The 19,065-nt window shown below is 39.8% G+C and overlaps 1 protein-coding gene across 3 annotated transcripts in view; it reads left to right on the top strand.

The window, feature by feature from the left end:
- The window catches only part of kif26ba (kinesin family member 26Ba), a 145,147-nt gene that overhangs the window by 54,303 nt on the left and 71,779 nt on the right, over nucleotides 1-19,065 (top strand). For all 3 annotated transcript variants that reach the window (XM_041792167.1, XM_041792176.1, XM_041792160.1), the window contains one exon: nucleotides 7,026-7,210. In XM_041792167.1, coding sequence (XP_041648101.1) covers nucleotides 7,026-7,210 — 185 coding nt within the window. The remainder of the gene's footprint in view (nucleotides 1-7,025; nucleotides 7,211-19,065) is intronic.

The raw sequence follows: 19,065 nt of genomic DNA, 5'->3' as shown, positions 1-19,065 counted from the left end.
AAAACGCTAAGCTTTCCTCATTTGGCACAAGCTGCTAACATGTAAAGAAAAATTGTACACATTAATTTGTTGAGCTCTTTCATATGACATTAAGTTTACAAAGTCGCTAATTTAGTACCAAGAAATAAAGATATATCTGAAAAACCACAAGCCCTCTAAGGCACCAGCAGTTTTAAACACATAATAACGTGCTGTAGCTGGATGTATTGTTGTCGTCACAGAGCATCATTCTGGTGATGAACAGTCTCAAAATTAGCTGAAAGAAAAAAGAAAACACATTCGTCCTGTTGTAACACTCTGAACTGTGTCACATGTGCCCTGTAGGTCTCTCTCTCTCCTCATCTGTCTTTCTCTCTGGCTTGAGAAAACAACTTGAACATTGTCTCTTTGCCCTCTCTCTGTCCTTCAAGCAGCTAATTGAAAACAGGTTTCTACAGAGCCGGGGTGCTTGCGTATATGTGTGTTTGTCGTGTATTATTTTTACCAGGATGGATTAGCTCTCCTTAAAGTGTTTCTGATATGTGCCACAGTAACATTTAACTCAGACAAACAGACTCTAGGTGTGTTGATTATGTCAGTGATCCTGTTAATCCATCTGTACACAATCAAATAATGTTGTTTTAAGACATTTGGCAAACCATTTTAAAGCCCTGGAAGTGTTCCTGGATTGCATATGTTGAATGTGTATATCCTATATAAAGCATCAGGTATTGAATCCAGTCCTCCTCCACCTCATCTTGACTGATTTTCTCTTCATTTTCCTGCTGCACTTCTAAGGCAGTTCTCTCTGTTTTTATTCATCATTTCCGTCTCTTTCTTCATGTAAAAATGCAACTTTGTTCTGTTTAGTTACTTTCTTCCTTTTTCTGTTTGCCCCTCACTGAATCTTCTCCCATTTTCATCATGAAAGAACTGCCCTCCAGCCCCCCACCCCTTTCTCGGCTCTGCTGCAGTAAGCATTTAGATGGCTGTACAGATTGTGTCTATCCCCCTGATAAAACCCGACAGGACCACACACATGCATGGACACACACAAACCCACCATTTATCTTCCCATCCTCCTCACACAAACCTGAAATTTAAGCCCAAATTCTACATCAGTTGGCTGTAGCATGGTCTGAGAAGAAGTATAAAATAAAATGAATGTAAGAGAGACAGATGGGTGCTGGGGAAATGATGTTTGTGCTGTAATGAAGATGAAGGATCCAGTTTTTACCTGTTTCTGAGAGCACAGACAGACGAGTGTGGATAAGTGCTCCAGTGCTGAGAGAGAGGAGGGTGACAGAATAAGTGTCTGTATTTCTGAGGAAATCTTACATCACACAGCAAAGCCCCTCATTGCCCACAACAATCAAAGGAGCAGGTGCTCTATGAAACACTGATTTCTGCTTTATTTTCTTCATTTCATCACCAAAGATGCCCTTCTCAGTGTTGCCACAGTTCCTTAAAAAGTCTTAATTTTACCAGTGAGAGGTCTTAAATTTTGTGGGCATTTTCCCTAAGATCTGTCTTTATCCAATCTTTGTTTCCTAGCTAAACTTGTTCGTTCAAATTGTTCTTTTTATGAGCATGTTTGTCCACGCTGCAGTTATCCGCATTAACAGCAGTGCTGACTGTATGTAGACTGTGTGTGTGTGTGTGTCAGCCACACACCCCCAGTGAGAACAGGGTCAGAGAGAAGTCTTTAGTGTTTGAGGGAAATTAACAAAATAATTTCAGAGAAGAAAATGAAGATATGTGTTCAACCACACAGTCAAGACTCATCGTTGTTAAAGACTGCCCCAGAAAACAGTGGAAAACCGTCTGGACAGTTAGCATTAGCCTAAAAGTTCTCTGTGAATACTCCCTCATGACAGCATCTCTTTTCCTCGCTCTGTTGATCCAGTACGCCTTGATATCCCATAAGTCGATTTCAATCAGGACTATTAAGAAACACGATTTGCAGCTATAAACATTCCTTTATTAGCAGTTATTAATTAGCACTTGTTATTATTTATGTTTGGGGGTGTGGCTGTTCTCGAATCCCCCTGTCCTTCCATGAGTCAACATGGAAAGCATTAAGCAGAAACAGCTCACACACTTGCTTTTCTTATGCGGATAAGGAAAGCATAAGGCAGGTAGAGAAGCAGCAAAAAACCCAGGGCAGAGCAGAGCAGGCATCAATAAATTAAGGAGGAGCTGGGGTGGAGGAGGGTGGCATGAGCGGCTTGCATAGAGAGCAGCAGAGCATAGCCAAGGCAGCATGAGAGCTATTAGCCAATAGCGCGCATAGAACAAGTCAGCTGGCCATCATCTGATGAGGGCTTACATGAGATCAGCTGATCTTAATTATGGCAGCACTTGTCTCCATGGCCTGCCAGAGCTCACTCGATATATAGTGGCATGACCTGATACATTTTAGACAAAGTTGCGGTCTTGTGTTGACAAATGAACATTTTAGCATTATAGCATAGCTGTTACACACCACCTTCCAATACGTGTCAATTAATAAACGGGGTTTATCAATAATTAGAAGGTTGAAACAAGCTGCAAAACCAGTCACTGATGCAAAAAGAGAGAGACATGTAGAGCTAGCATGCTACAACCAGCATTTACAAGGTCTGAAAGTGTGTCAATAATAATGATTTAAAAAATTAAAATAAAAAGTCATCTTTGCAACATTGACATATAATATTTATAATTGTTGATTATACATTTGAACATTTGACTTTCTGTCAGGTTAGCTTAAGAAAGTCTTTATTGTTTAGGTGTTAAAGCAGTAAAAAAGCTTCTCTAATGTGATATTTTTTTTTATAAAAACTACTGGTTTTAAAATGAACATGGAAAAACAACAAATTCAAGCTCACCAGAATGTGAGCTTTATAAAGTAAATACCACTTGACTATTATTAATCAATGACCTTGATTTTTAACTGAATTTCTGCCACAAATTGTGACATAAATATTCACCAAAATAGGAAATTAAGGGCTGGATGCTCGAAATGTCTTTGCTTCAGATAAATGAAAAGTTAAGATTTAAGCAGAACATACAAGGATTTTATAATACATTTAACATGTTTTGCAAAAGACACTAATCAGTCTAAGGAATAAAACAACAGATAAAAACAAATGTTATTTGACAATTAGATTAGGTCATTTCCTAGTATTTTTCACTGAGTGAAGGAATCATATGCATTATAACTGAAATTTAGGAGTTGTTTCCTTTTCAAATTATAAATAAATGGGAGAACAGAGCACTTTAAACAAAATAGTTCATATCAGTAAATCTGAAAGAATTTTTTCCAATATTTACAGCTTAACTTTTGGCAATACAAATCCCCCTATTTAAGTTGCAAATACTGGTCATGCAAACAAATAGGTTAGTGGAGATTTATGCTGAACCAACTGGTGTCAGTTTCAGGTCTGAACTGCATTTTAATACCTCTATCAATATGACCATCAAATATCATCATATCGATATCATATCAATGGTCTATCGCAGCTTCAAAAAGTCATATAGTGTAATTAGTTACTGCTGTTTTCAGTTATAAAGAGGATCAATGAACCTTATTGAGTCTAATAGTTGTATGAAATGATAGGACATTGTTAAAGCATTATTGTAGGACATTTGGAGGAGCTTGTAGTGTAACATTGTGTGTCCAGCCACTGCGGTTTTAGCCACATATCATGCTTCTGCTCTCTGCTTGTGAAATAACCTTCTGTGGTCCTGCTCTGTGCTAGGTTTTCCTCTGCACATTTATCAGGATAAATGAACAAGCAGCCCAAATGCACAGGTACACACCACAATTTTATTCTGTATGTTCACAACTCCTTTAATAATGCAGGCTAGGTGTGAGCATTTGAAATGCATGTAAACGCAAAGGAAGAAGGATATATAAACTATAGAGGCATCTCATTTACTACAGGTAATTTATCAAGGCAGCAGGCTGGGTGCTTGGACCCTGGGAGCCCTCAGCAGTAAATATACACTCACAGAGGAGCTGATTTACACACACACACATATATACACAGGTGCAGAAGAGTGAAGACACATAAACACACAGATATTCTCACAATAGACATAGGTGCTTTTAGATTTACTCTCACACTAGCTCTTGTTCCTTTATTGGAGCGTGGGGAGGTGATTTAGCTGCTCTGCCGACTGTCTGGTGGCAGAACATAAAGAACTATAATCAATAATCCATATCTATTTCACGGATAGGTCGCCTGCACACCAACACACAAACATACATGACCACATAAATACTTAAACACACACACACACATCTGTGAACTCAGTGACACAGTGTTGTAGCACAGGCGTTCATACAGAGAACTTAAATATATCATGAAAATTATACTTGTGTGTGTTTATATGTGTGTTCAAATATATGAACCAGGCAATGCTACCCTCAGCCAACCAATATAGATAAAGGATCATACGAAGCACTGAAATCTTTTTGCAGGATTATTTCAGATTTTTTTACCTGAATGACTTCTTTATTCTAAGGAGCTTATAAATAAACATGAGCGTACTGTAAAGAGAAGTCATCTGATGCCCTGGTGTGTAACAGAAATGGTAAACTTTCAAACTTTCTGATCCTTGGGGGGGGGGAGGTCTAGATGAGATTCAAACTGAGATATTGATGTTGTCATGGCTGGCTCGCTTTTTCAATGTCATGTGGAGGTCTGGGAGTGGCCGGTCAGCATTGTGGTTACCATTTTTAAACAGGGCAGCCGGAGGGTCTGCTCAAATTTTTACCCTTGCAGGACATCTTGAGGGAGCATGGGAGTTTGAACATCCAGTCTACATGTGTTTTGTGGACTTGGAGAGGGAGAAGAATATCTGAGTTGACTTGCTCAACCTGCTACCACCACGACCCAGCAGAGATAAGTGGAAGGAGATGGCTGGACCTTGGGTTCACACAAATGTATGAAAACTTTATATTTTGGTCTGTGTTCCATCAGTATTGAGAAGGCAGGCTCTGCAGTCATTGAGTAAGGGTAGTTGTAAACATTTGGCTTCACTCCCAGTCGCTCAGTCCTTCTTAGTATACAGGTTTCTGCATGTTTTTCCACAATCCCTTGACAATTTAGGCAGAAATACTTTTTTAAAGAGCTTCCCACATTCTTACCAGCATGCACACAGTGTATTAGGTATATTATAGAGATGAGAAAAGTGTAACCAATTTATGCCAGGAGATTTCTTTACAGTGTCATAAGTTCAGAGGTTTCTCTTTTTGTCCTCACCGTCCTTCCCTCTGTGCAATCTAATAAAAGACAAACTGCATGAAGGATGATCCAATAAAAAGGGACAGATGTGACAGGTGTGAGGTGGCAGAGAACAGAGGCAGAGGGAATGAAATTCAAAATGCAATAAGCAATAATAAAAACATTGGAGGGGTGAATGAAAAAAGGAGAAATACATTGAAGAAGAAGGAGGGAATGTGAGGTTAAAGAGAAGAACCTGAGGCAGGAGGGTGTGTGTGTTTGTTTATTTATTTCTGTCTATCAGGGACCCAGACATTTTCTGCTGCTGGTTCACTGTGATCTCTGGAGAGCTTATCTGCTATCTGCAAAGGAAAACACACACGCACAAGCAAGTACAGTCATGCATACATATGTACTGACTTATGTTACATTGAAGATAAGAGTCAAACAGCCCTGTAATTCACACTCAACTGTTTTTTTCTATTATCTACTGAGCAAATACATCTTCACAGTCATTACTGACCTTTTATTTCAGAAAGACATCAAGGTTATTCAAGTCAAACAAATTTAGTCATTTTGATCATTTGATAATGGACAAATATCAGGACCACAATAAACTGTGTGAGCTGCACTACCTCAACTCAACTTTGTATAAAACTTTCCACACATAAAAAAACACAAAAACAAACAGCAAACAATAATTTAAGTATTAAAAAAGCAATTAAACAGGAATGAGCTATTTAATAAAATAAAGAAATAAAACAAGTACAGGAAAATGCACTAAAATTGATTGATATTTGAACCAAGATTATCATGTATACCACTTAGTGGATGAATTAAACCACTTTAAGTTTCCTCAAGAAGCAGCAACAACTCTTTAACAAAGTTAGAAGGATATTTTGCATTGTCCCAGGTTAGACTTCTTTAAAAGCAGAGTGGTTTCATATGTCAGCCAAAGGTGACCTTTCATTCATCTACGATAGCTCACTTGCATTTCAAACTAATCCAAGTATGTGCCATGGCTGCCTCTGCTCCTCACTTAAATCAAAGTGAGAGCTGTTTTTGGTGGGAGGGGTAGAGCAGACTGTGCTGTAAAGAAGGGAGGGTCTGCTCCAATTACCACAAATAACAAAACCTATGGACAATATGAGCACAACACTTGTTTGATCTCTGTTATCTTGTTTTTATGATCATGGGAGGCCAAAATCAGAAATTGAAACCAGATTAATCACTCAGCACTACCAGACTCATCATACAGGGTTGTTCACACACTTCACTGGTGAACTGAGTAACATTTGGACAGATGATGAAATCAATTTTGTGTTTCTTGCCCCTCCACTTCTTTGTTTAATGCCAGTCCCCCCTCACTCTTTCTCATCTTCTCTTTTTCAGAAGTTATTTTCAGGTAACTACAAAAATCAACAACAACACCTCCAAACTCTAGATGAATATTTAGTCATACATCTGTGTGACACCCTCACTTTCAAGACATCTTATGAATAAAGACAAATTACTCTTTTACAGGAGACTCAGTTGATGTGGGAAACCAGAGTGTGATCTGTCATTTGACTGTCAGGAAAACAAGGGAAGAGTTAAACTGCTGTGTACTTCAGTACGTGTATTTATGTGTGTGTGTGTGCCATCAAGGATATGGGTACAGTTTAGATAATCAAAGCCATCAGGACGAAACTCCTATCACTGCTGTCTGAGTGGTGAAAAAATGATAGAAATTCAATTTTCTTGTCTTTCCTCTTCTCTATCTTCAACTTCTTTTTCTCCTTCTCCTCATTAATTGTGAACGTTGCCTAAACACTCTGATTCTCCGTCTCTCATCAGATCTCCCAGATGGTCTCCGAGGCTTCCAGGGAAGGTCAGACCGAGGCTGCCCTGAACCGCTACAACACACACTCCCCCTCACACACCAACTCATCATCGCACACCAACTCTCCCTCACACACTCCAGCTGTGACCACGACGGCTCCGACCACCACCACGTCTGCTGCCGCCTCCTTCTTTGCCAGGTAAGATGTGCTCAAATCAGATCCCATGGACAGTGAGCCTAGATGAAACTGGACTGATGAAACATGACTTAAAGGTTTCTATCAAACTGCTAGAGGTCTTGAGCTACACTGATATGAACACTGATACACCATTACACCATAATGGTAAAAGAACACTCTAAGCAACTCAGAGAAAATGTAAATGAAAAGTATAAGTCAGGAAACATCCCCCAGAGTTCAGTTAAATCCATCATCAAGATATGGAAGGAATATGGCACATGTGTAAATCTGCCAGGTCATCCTCACAAACTGAGAGGCCGTGTAAGAAGGAGACTAGTGAGAGAGGCCACCAAGACACCTATGAATCTGCGCACAACAACTGCCAAAGTTCTTCACCAGTCAAAGCTTTATAGGACACTGACAAAGAGAAAGCCACTGCTGAAGAAAACTCATATTAACCCTTTACCCACTGAGGCTAAAAATGGCGATTTGGACACATTTTTTAATTATAACTGTAAAATAGTCAGGAAATGCCCTAAGTCTGAGAGCTTTGGTCCCTTTTTCCAGGAGTACTTGAACTTGACTTTTCAATATCTGGTTAATGATTATTGCATACTATATGGAATTGTCAGCAGTTCAAAAGAAGAAAAAGAAGAAAAACAAGAAAAACGGATTTGTTTTTCATGACTTTTATGAGAAGAAATTTTGTTATTGCTCATGAAGTTTTGATTGGACATTTGAAATGTGAACCTATACATGTTTAGAACAATCACCAGTCATTTTTGAGTCTAGGACTCTGGGTGTGCAAAAGAGAATTATATATGCTCTTCACATACTTCGGTTCAGAAGATGCATCCTCCAAATGGCTGTCGTCCTCTATGAACCATAGCAGCTGTTTTCCCGTTCTTGAAGGTCTTCCCGACATTGTAAATGTGTGTAATAAAACACAGACACACACAAATGCCACTATCTAACGCTATTTTTTGAAAACAAAACACCACTCTCGCTTGCTCTCCTTTTACTCTCTTCCTTCACTCTCTTTTCTCACTCGTCTTCTGCCAAAGCTGCCGTTTTCACGGTGCTGTTCAACATTACTGTTATACATATACCACACATCATATATTGCCGGAAAGCACAGATTCTCAGCTCTCTGTCAGCATTGGAATTTTTTAAATTGAGCAAACTTTCAAGGAGTTACGGTGCTGAGAAATCGTGTAGCTGTCTCTCCAAACTTCTGGTGTATTGTTATGAATGCCCACGTTATATGGTTGCGAGTACCATAATGAACCATAGATGTGCGCATGCCCACAATTCTCAGCTTTCCAACACCGTTGGAATTTTTCAAATCAGACAAACTTTGACAGAGTTATAGTAATAATACTCCAGACATATAAAACACAGCACCGGCGCTGGCTCCGTAGATAAAGGGTTAAATCTTGATTAGAGTTTGTCAAAGGCATGTGGGAGACTCCATGGTCAAGTGGAAGAAAGTTCTTTGGTCTGATAAAATCAAAATGGTGCTTTTTGGTAATCAAGCAAAGATGTTTTGTTTGGCAGACACCAAACACTACACATCACCACAAACACACCACCCCCACTGTGAAGCACGATGGTGGCAGCATCATGCTGTGAGGATGCTTCTCAGCTGGACGACTTGTTAAGGAAGGGAGAATAAAATAAATGCAGAAAAATATATTAAAATCCTGGAGGACAATCTTAATCCATCTGCAAGAGAACTACGGCTAGGGAGAAGATTTATTTTCCAGCAAGGCAATGATCCAAAACATACAGAGAAAGCAGAAATGGCTTAAAGACAACAAGGTGGATGTTTTGGAGTGGATGAGTCAAAGCCAGGGGGCTTTTTATAGGCACTATAATTTGCTATTTTTTCTTTAGGGATAGCTCCATAGCATTGTCATGGTCAGCTGAATTTAAACATATGGTAACAGCGAGGACTGTAGAGATTGTAGAGATGGAGGTTTTTGATTACCTGAATGATCTCAATAGTGTGCACGAGCCTTTCTCTTAATGTGTGTTTATTTATTAATGAACTGTCCAGTCGCCAGCCATCGATAAGCTGTGTAATCAACTCCAGAGAAATGCAGCGCAACACAACATAAATTGAGACACGGTTATATGGCTAAATTATTGATGAATAAACATGGCAGGCTGAAAATGAATGAGTAAATTATTCATGAGTAACACAAGGCGATGAGCGTGTCACAGAAAGTGAAGTATTGCTGACATGGAGAGTGTAATGAGCTGTTTTAAATCACGTCTGAAATGATACCAGTCCTCTTCCTCTGCACTTTTACATTTACTCTTCTTCATCGCATCTTCTCTCATGATGGCACATTATGCTGTTTAATGCTTGTGTGTGTTTTTAATATCTGCAGATAAGGTAACGTTCTTGTGTGTGATGGATGAGTGATGGACACACAACTGGAGCTGTCTGTCTTTAGAAGCACCGGTGACCAGACACAACTCATAAATTGTGATGGAGTAAACATATGTGCACACACACTCTCTTTAGCTTTCTTTCCATGACCTCTGAACTGTCAGATAACAAGGCCGTTTACAGAAACGCACACAGACACACACATCATCTTACACAAACACACAAGTGGACACATCTGGTTGACATTCCAAACGTACAGTCAGCTGTCTGTGGGCGATTTATGAGCATTAACCTCCTGAAGGAAAGAACACGGTTTGTTTAATGGTGCAGGTGTCACTGTGTCTGCAGCTGTCGGCCTTTTTCTCCTGTGTTTGCCTCTTTAATTTTTGCAGATTCTCATCAATGTGATATGTAAATTCCCCTTAAAATTCAAGTGTTTGTTTTGTTCTCTTTCCACACACATGCAGTTTATTTGCATCTCATTTGGGCTGTAGAGTTTGTGTGTTTGTGCTTGTGTAAAAGGATTTTGGTTTAATTGGCAAAAAAATAAACCATGCACATTCTGTCACCTTTTATTTTTGACTCTGGTAATTTGTGTTCCTGTGTGTGTTTATGGCCCATAGATGCAGCCATGCAGTTCTGGTAAATCCCATGGCTGTCTTGGTCTTTAGTCTCAGACGTGCACTGCATACAGACATTCCTATTATACCCAGACGCAGAAACACACATCCTCTCTGCTCACTTGCTCACAGCAAATCCCTGTGTCCACACCTCCCCTCTCCAGACCCCTTTCTATCTCTACATTCTCCTCATTCAGTCCTTTGACTTTATTAATGTGGACAACAATCCTTTGTCTCCCTTTGTTGTACAAAATTAAAGCAAAAATACCCACGCATCTGGTGCTTACGTACTGCACTGATTCTGTTGTTTGGAGTCACGACGTGCTCAGAAGGAAGCTATCTGGTTGAACTGTGGAACAGAAGCCATGCCTTTTCCTCTAACAGGGACAGACTTTAATCTTACCAAACAAACGTAAAAAATCCATTAGATGGGTTCAGTCAACAGTAATGTAGATTCTTGTGTTGGTCAAGGGCAGACTCATACAGTTAGGGAAATTTAAATTATGGTATTTTTAGTGGTATCATTTTATTCCACGTTTCTTCCATTTTTAACCCACTGACATTGTCGTTTACCACATAAGAGTTATAAAAAGTTACATAGTTACATTTTCCTTTTTGAAGACCTGTGTTGTGACGTTCTAATGACATTATCCATGCCTTGATAGTTCTTATGGACGCTTAGCATGCCTGGCACTTGGGTGACTCTCTGGGGGATTTAAGTTTAAATCCACACCAGTAACTCCAATATTGAACATCCTTTATACATTTTTTAATCAGTACTTTGATCATTTCTGAGCCTAGTTGCTGATGCTGTCTGCCATATTGTCTGTTTTGTATCCCACAATGCATTGTGACTTGGTAATAATGGATCAAATAACACAAAGAAGCGCAAGGACTTTTTTTTTAAAATAAGGGGTGAGGGAAAAATCGATACAGCATAGTATCGCAATATTTTGCACACCTTTATATTGTATTGTATTGTATCTTCCACCAAGTATCAATTTTTTTCAAATGAATTGTTAATATGAACTAAAGGCTGATACTGGATAAATAGTATCAATTGCTTTGCGCACCACTTGATGATGCCGTGGCAGCCTTTGTCCAGTGGCTGGCAGATGTGACGGTCATACAGCAGGAGAAAGTTAGTACAACCAATATAGCAGCACCAGGGAAAGGACATTAGGACTGCAAGCAGAGCACAAACAACATGGACATGACATATGGGGTTAGCAAGGAGTGCCAAATGAAAATAAAATACTGTGGTAATGCTATAAAAATGATGGCTGGGCTAATGCTAAATCAGCTAAACAGCTGAAAAAATGGTATAGATAGCAATGTATCGCAATATGGGGTATTGCAATATTCCGTGTATTGCAAAATGTTTAAAAATGCAATCATATCAAATCATGGGGCCACTAGTGTTTCCTGCCCCCAGTGAATATGTGGATATTTTGAATACTTTTTGTCACAGAATAATTACTGTTTCACTTTTTGGTCCCCAAAAGAAGGGAGAACAAGTTTTTGCCAAAAAGTCTAAAATGTTTACTGTCTGTCAAACATAAAAGCTTTGAATCAATTTCTGTTAATTTTTTTCTTTTGTCTGTGTAGTCCCATAACTTTGTTAAACTTACCGGCCACTGGGGCAGGTAAATAAAGATAGCCCAACTTAACAGCATGGTTTTATTACAGGAAATGGCATAAATAAAACCTCTGCCTCTTCCCCACTGTGTCAGAGCTGCTGTCACATGTTTATAGTCAGCTGTGTGCTGGGATGGTTTAACTCAGTGTCATATGAAAGAAGGTCTCCACTGCACCTGTTGAATCTGCTAAAGGTGTGTTTGAACAAGTGTCTTGAGTGTTGCAAGTCTAGGGAAGTGAAACTAAGCTTGAATTTTGGAAGAAAATGGCAGAAATCATGAACAACATGTTAAATTCAAGCAAGTCTGACACTGAATGCAGGAAAATGTTTGTGAAATTACAGTGCCCCCATAGGACGCACAGCAAATGTTAACCTGGTCGAATACAGGGCAAACTGGTCAGATAACAAGTTTAAATGAGTGACAGTTTGGATCAAAGATGCACCACCTCTCTCTGATTATTATGCCTTATTAAACTATGCTGCTTTTGAAAAGAGAGAGGCTGGCAGAAATATTTGTGGCTGATGGATACCTGCCACAGTGGCTGGTGGACAATGAAGTTAACCTGGTAACTAATCCTGAAAGAAATAACCTTCAGAACCCTTAAAAAATGTATATTCATCTTTTTGCTCACTCTACCCCAACCCCTTTCATGAAACCAGTTTGATACACCATTGCTCAACAGAAATTGAACATACTCCCTGGAGTGCACACACATTCCCAAATAGATCCTTTGGTACCACTGAGAAAGCCTGAGAAAGTCCAGCCTCCTTGTATGGATGTTGAACCTTCTGAGCTAGCATACCTTCCTCTACTTGGTCACAGTGTCATATTTCATGTGGAAATTAAGAATAGGCTTCATTAAAGTGTGTGACATTTGCATCTCTGCCAATATTGTTTCTGATGTTAAAGGGAGTGGTATACTACTTAATTTGGGGGGGAATATTAATCTGATGAGGCTAAGCTTTTTCATGCCCCCTTATGGTGCCAGGTAGAGAACACTGCAGGAGCTGTATTTGTCAACAGAGCTGTCAGTCATGACATAGATTCCCTCTGTAGAGCATCAAACTAAGCCACTCAGAATTAAAATGTGTATTTATATTTTATAGTTTGACCCATATCCCATCTGTTAATACACAGGACGTTGGGTCTGCAGTCAGTCAGTAGAGGGAGCTCTAAATATTTTGGCTTCACTGACAGGCAGCTCTTGCTCTATCCATTTATATGCACTGTCTGTATTTCCGCCTCTTTATTTGTGTCCAGGTCCACTCCCCTTGTCTCCCCTTCAATGGCTTTCACATTTTTCTCCTCATTTTCTTCCATATTTCTTGTTCTATTGTGTCTATTGTCTTAGCGTTCTCTCTCCTACATTTCCACCGTCTTCTCTCTGACCTTTTCTTTACCTCAGCTAATGTGCATGACAGTAATAACTTGCATTAGTACCAATCTGTCTGTGAGAATGTCACACTCACACAGTTGTGCTTTGGCTCCCTGGTGCTGCTGTGGCTCTCTGGGGACTCTGGGCTGGAGGATAGAGACACTCTTTATGCCTAGGAGTGTATGTGTGTGTTCGTGTCCGTGCGAGAGCAATGCATGCATTTGCCCACGCTGGGGGAAGGGGGTTTCTATCAGTGCAGGAATTTTTTACTGCATGCTCAGAGGATTGGATCTCTGGGGATTTGCCTGTGTGTATGCGTTCGTGGGCATGTGTGTGTGTTGCTTGAGGTAGCAGAGTAAATGAATTTGTCCCATGTGAATTGATGAATTGGGAGGGTGTTTTTTATTTTAGATGGAGGATATCTGTGAGACAGGAGAGTGCTCTCTGTTTCTGCCTTCTCTCTTTTCATTCCTTTAAAATCTATATTCCATCACATCATAATTAGGCACCATAGCATTAACCCAGCATTCATAGCAGCTGATTGATGATTTTAAAAGGTATCAGATAGTAAACAAATTATCGCATCAACTGTCTAATAACATCAGAACATTTGTTTGACTGCTGAATAGAAAGCAAAGTTTTGGATTTCAACAGGGCAGAAAATCCATGTTTGCTTGGTTTTAAATCACCAGGGTTACAGCAAGAGCAAGTGAATCTAATTATTTTTTTTATTTAGTGTTTTGACAGTTTGAGCAAAAAAATCCAGAGAAAGAGGAAGAAACTGTTGATATAGCAATGCATTGTCCTGATTCTTATATAACTGTTAAATCATTTGTGTCAAATATCCATTTCTGTATGCTGAAAATATAGTGCTCTAAAATGAACCAGCTTGACTCAATAACTAAACGCTTCCTAAATTCACATGGCAGTGCTTATGAAACAAATAAGTGCCATATGCTGAGGTACTTCGCCAAATAAGAAGATGAAAGTAGGACAATGAAGAGATAAAATACTAGCAAGTGTTTAATGCCACACAGTAGTGAAAATGCATAAGAAGTTTAAATCTGATAAGAGGTGAAACTGTCACTTAATAGCAAAGACAACTTATTACATGTTGGTATGCTTTGAGATGGGATGTCGTTGATAGGCTGATTCCCATTTTGACGAAAAACTATTTCTGATTTTCTTACATTGTATTAGTATGAAAATTAGATTCAGTACATTTTCAGGGTGTGTCCAGCATTCAGCTTTATCAAAACACTGTCTTCATTGGGTGTGGACAGACTGGTGAGAGGCTCAACTATCTGCAGCGGCACACACCAAACTGCTGTGTTAATATGAGAAAATGCATGAGCCAGAGGTATGGTGTAGTCAGTGTAATTGTTGAACACAGCAGCATAATATTTTATTGTTCAGGGTTGTGTGTGCTGCTGCAGGAGAGGATGTAAGTGTGTAAACTGGAGGGTATATGTACATGTCACTGTATAGATAGTGTCAGTAAACCAGCCTTCTGTCCATGCTGCTTTTACTGACCCTCACAACACACACACATGCACACCATCACTCTCTGTCTCTGCTTATATCTCCCTCCACTGACGGCCTGTTAAATAGAATGTAATTAGCTACTGAGCCAACAACACAGCCCAGAGACACTAGTCATAAATCAGCTGTGGATGTGTGTGGGAATGTTTCAAGGGAGAGTGTTTGTAGTTATGTGAAGAGGAAGAGGGAAACAAAGCAGCAGCATGTTAGTATCTGGACTGTTTGTGACCTGAGCTGCTTTTTAACAAGAGAGAGACACATGAAGGGACTGAGGAGAAAGAGAGGCGATGAAGGGATCAATACATGTGAGGAAGGCTGAACGGATGCTGCAATGGATGGGTGGATATATGGAGGGCAGAGTAGAAGGCAAAGGATTAAAGGGTAAAAATAATGAGGGAAAGAGAGGAATGAAACAGTGAGGAAGACAAGGGAATGAAGGCATTGGAGGGAAATGGAGGGTGAGTGAAGGAAGATGAGTGGAGACAATAAAGGGTGGAGGGGTGGGGGTTGAGGGTAAAAGCTGACGGATGGAGAGATCGAGAAAATGGATGAAAAACAAGGGTCCTTCACTTTAGGGTTAGATTGGAATAGATCCACTTGGCCAAATCCCAGGCCACTTGTCATTAAATGCTATCAATTAGGTAGTGTGTGTCTACTTTGTGGGTGTGTGTGTGTGTGTGTTTGTGTGTGGACCATGCTGCCTCCAATCAAAACATTCAGGGGGACTAAACATAACTAAAAATATAAACTAAGGCTGGAAACACAAGGTCACTACTGATACAATATGCCAAAACATAACGTGACCCAACATGATACTGTAACAAACCAAACCATTCCAAACCATACCATTCCATACCATACCATTCCATACCATACCATACCATACCATACCATTCCATACCATACCATACCATACCATACCATACCATACCATTCCAAACCATACCATTCCATACCATACCATACCATACCATTCCATACCATACCATACCATTCCAAACCGTACCATTCTATACCATACCATACCATACCATTCCATACCATACCATTCCAAACCATACCATTCCAAACCATACCATTCCATACCATACCATACCATACCATTCCAAACCATACCATTCCAAACCATACCATTCCAAACCATACCATACCATACCAAACCATACCATACCATTCCATACCATAGAGCCCTGCACTGGAGCCCTAGGCCCGAGGGGCCCGACAGCCTGACAGCCCAAGGGCCGGGCTTCGGGCCAATAACCATATCATTACCTTGGACAGGGGCCGGGCTTGGGCTCTTTTGTTTTAAACCTGCCAATTAGAGCAATGTCTCGTGTTTGTGTTTAACTACTTTAAATGGCAACATTTGAACGCAGCAGCCGCTCTGCCCCCTCCCTTCCCGCTCTACGTGTCCCAGCCAGCAGTAGCAGCAGCGAGTGTGCTTTCAGTGCAGCTGGAAGAGTGATGGAAGAAAGGAGGACTGGACTGGATGTTAAGCAGCTCACTGTTGTTGAATTGGACGTCGCCATGTTCAGAATTGATTGATAGTTCTACTATAGAATAGAGTAGAAGTGTTTATTTGTTAATAGGCCTACAATTGCTGCGATATGCAGGTCAGCTGTGCTGTGTGCTGCTGCATCGCGCGCGCAAAAAAACCCAGTCGGGCTTCATATGGGTTCGGGCCTGATAATTCTGAAAAAGTGGGTCTTTACCATGCCATTCCATAACATACCATACCATACCATACAAAACTATACCATACCATTCCATACCATACCATACCATACCATACGAAGTACAAAGTAGCTTAATAACGATATGTTATTCATACTGATTCATGCATCATGTGGTGTCATCCTTACATTTAGGAAACAACAGTTTATGTTTGATCTATCCAATATTGTGTTACTTTAACTTTTACTTGAGTAGATATATAGACCAATACCTTTACCTTTACCAGAGTAAATTTGAACAGAGTCATGTACTGTTTCCACCCCTATGATATGATATGATATGATATGATATGATATGAAACTTCACCATAAAATCCTATAAGATACCATAAGTCTGTAAGTCAAACTGTCAGGGAAGTAAGTAATACCAGTAATACAATTTTATTATAAGAGAGAAGATGATAGATAATATTTGGTCCTATGTCTTGTATTCAAACATAAACAAAGCTGGATGCATTCTAAAGTAAATTCAACAGATTGGTTGGAGAAATGTACCATGAAAACAACCCCATGCATTTAGCAAATGAGTCTAAGGTCCCTTTCTTGTACTGTCTCAGGTGTTCACAGGTGCATGTTATTGGTTTCTTTTGGTTAGCTCCATCCAAAATTATGATTGCCCATTAGTTGGATCAGGGTGCTAATCAATATGGAGCTTTGAATATACTTAATCATACCATGAAATTGTAATTATACTATCCCCATTTTAGGACAGCTGGAGGACAAAATCTTATCTGTGATCTTCACTTTTTATTTTTTAACAATTTTCTTGTACTTGTGACAAGAAAATTGTCCCTGACCCTGTAATTGCCCTTGTTGTTGTGTTCACTTGCAATCTTGCAGTATCTAGTGCCTTCTTCATAGCTTTTCATCACTGTTGTCTTGATGCCTTATTTTCTTTAACTGGAAGTCAGCAACCCTCTCTGCACACAGTAGTTGAACGGAGATGTGATGAAAGCAGCAGCAGCATTCAGTTATTTCTACTTTTTTCTTGTAAAGGAATATTTTGCTCATAAGGAGTATCCTTTGCGCTTTCAAGTAGTGAAAGTGAAACCATGATATTTCAGTACTGTCCTAAGATGCAGCAAATGATCTGATCTGCTCGTGTACAGTTTCTGTGTTACATGCAGACTTGTGTAAGTTAAGTTGGACTCCAATTTAAAACCGATCAGTGGTCTTCTTGTGGAGCTTTGTTTCATACCGTATATGCTCTTACACACATTCACTGTCATAGCACACAGTCTCACACACAGATTCACACAAATCTCCAGGGAGAGCTAGTCTAATGGTGAAACGCTTCGTCGTTCTACGGGTCACTTGCTCCACATCTCTCTTCTCCCCTCCCTCCTCTTGCTCATCCCTGTCTCTCCTCTATGTCTCTCTCTCTCTCCTCCCGCGGCCCTCTGACTCCCTCTTATTTCTCTAACCTGCTGCAGTTAATTGAAAGCCAATGGTGTGAGAATATGGCTCTTTGACAGAGAGAGCGTTGGGGCACAAGGTCTTCTCTCTCTCTTTATAACCATAGAAATATATGTGAGGGAAGATTAAAGCAGAGCAGAGCAGAAATCTCTGCCAGAGCAGTTTTAGACCTCTTTTATTTTATCATATCGTTAACAGTACTGCTGCTGCATGGAGCTCACATTGTCAGCGTGTCTGCTTGTTTGAAATGTAGCCTTATAAATCCCAGACAAGGAATTACACTGACAAATGGGAATACTTTTATTGTTAACAATAAATCTTGGAGGTGAAATACTGCCCACTGATTTACTGTCTCTGGGTTTCCTATAAAAATCTCTAACTGGATCTTTTTAAAAAAATCTTTCTGCTCAGCTGTGGTCTGTATGCATTATACTAACGATTGTATCCAACAAAAACTATATGTTATATTTGCACTTATTTACCTGTGTAGCATCAGGTTATTAGTCCAGGTCTGCCTGTCGTGCACACAAAATGTTAATGCTGATGTATTAAGCACAAAATATATAAGCAAACCTGTGTGTAGTTTGGCTAAAATCATGCACATGGATGCTCAAATGTCATCCTGTCAGTCACCTCAAAGGTGACTTTGAGGTGACATCCATGTGTTATACAGGCCGTAATCTTTTTTATGAAAATCCTACTTTAGTTGAGGTACAGTGTTGGAGATCTAATTGAAAAAAGTAGGTATAAAGGTATAAATGTGCCTGTTAATACTGATTCAGCATTACAAAGGTAGAATTTCATTGCGGTGGCTATTCACAGTGTTGATTTTAGCTACTTTATGTACAGTAGTTTGGACCAGCAGTTCTATGATTTTGGCCCCTCAAAGAGCTGTGAGGAAAGCTGTAGAGAATGTGAGCTGACTAATGGTGAAGGATGAAAAACAAAGAGTTCAGTCAGGACCATTTTCAAACACACATTATTTGCGATTATAGATATTTTTTCTCTATTAGCAGCGATTTATTTGTGCTTATTGCTGTTTTTTATTTTTGGAGGTGTGGCCGTTCTGGGAACCCACTACCCTTTCCTGTGCCTACAAGAAGAGACGAGGCAGGCAGAGAGGAAGCAAAAACCCCAGAGCAGAGCAGGCAT

This window comes from Cheilinus undulatus, linkage group 1 (assembly GCF_018320785.1).
Source record: "Cheilinus undulatus linkage group 1, ASM1832078v1, whole genome shotgun sequence".
Taxonomy (NCBI): Eukaryota; Metazoa; Chordata; class Actinopteri; order Labriformes; family Labridae; genus Cheilinus; species Cheilinus undulatus.
The sequence above is the reverse complement of the archived record's forward strand: the minus strand, read 5'-3'. Positions and strand labels throughout refer to the sequence as shown.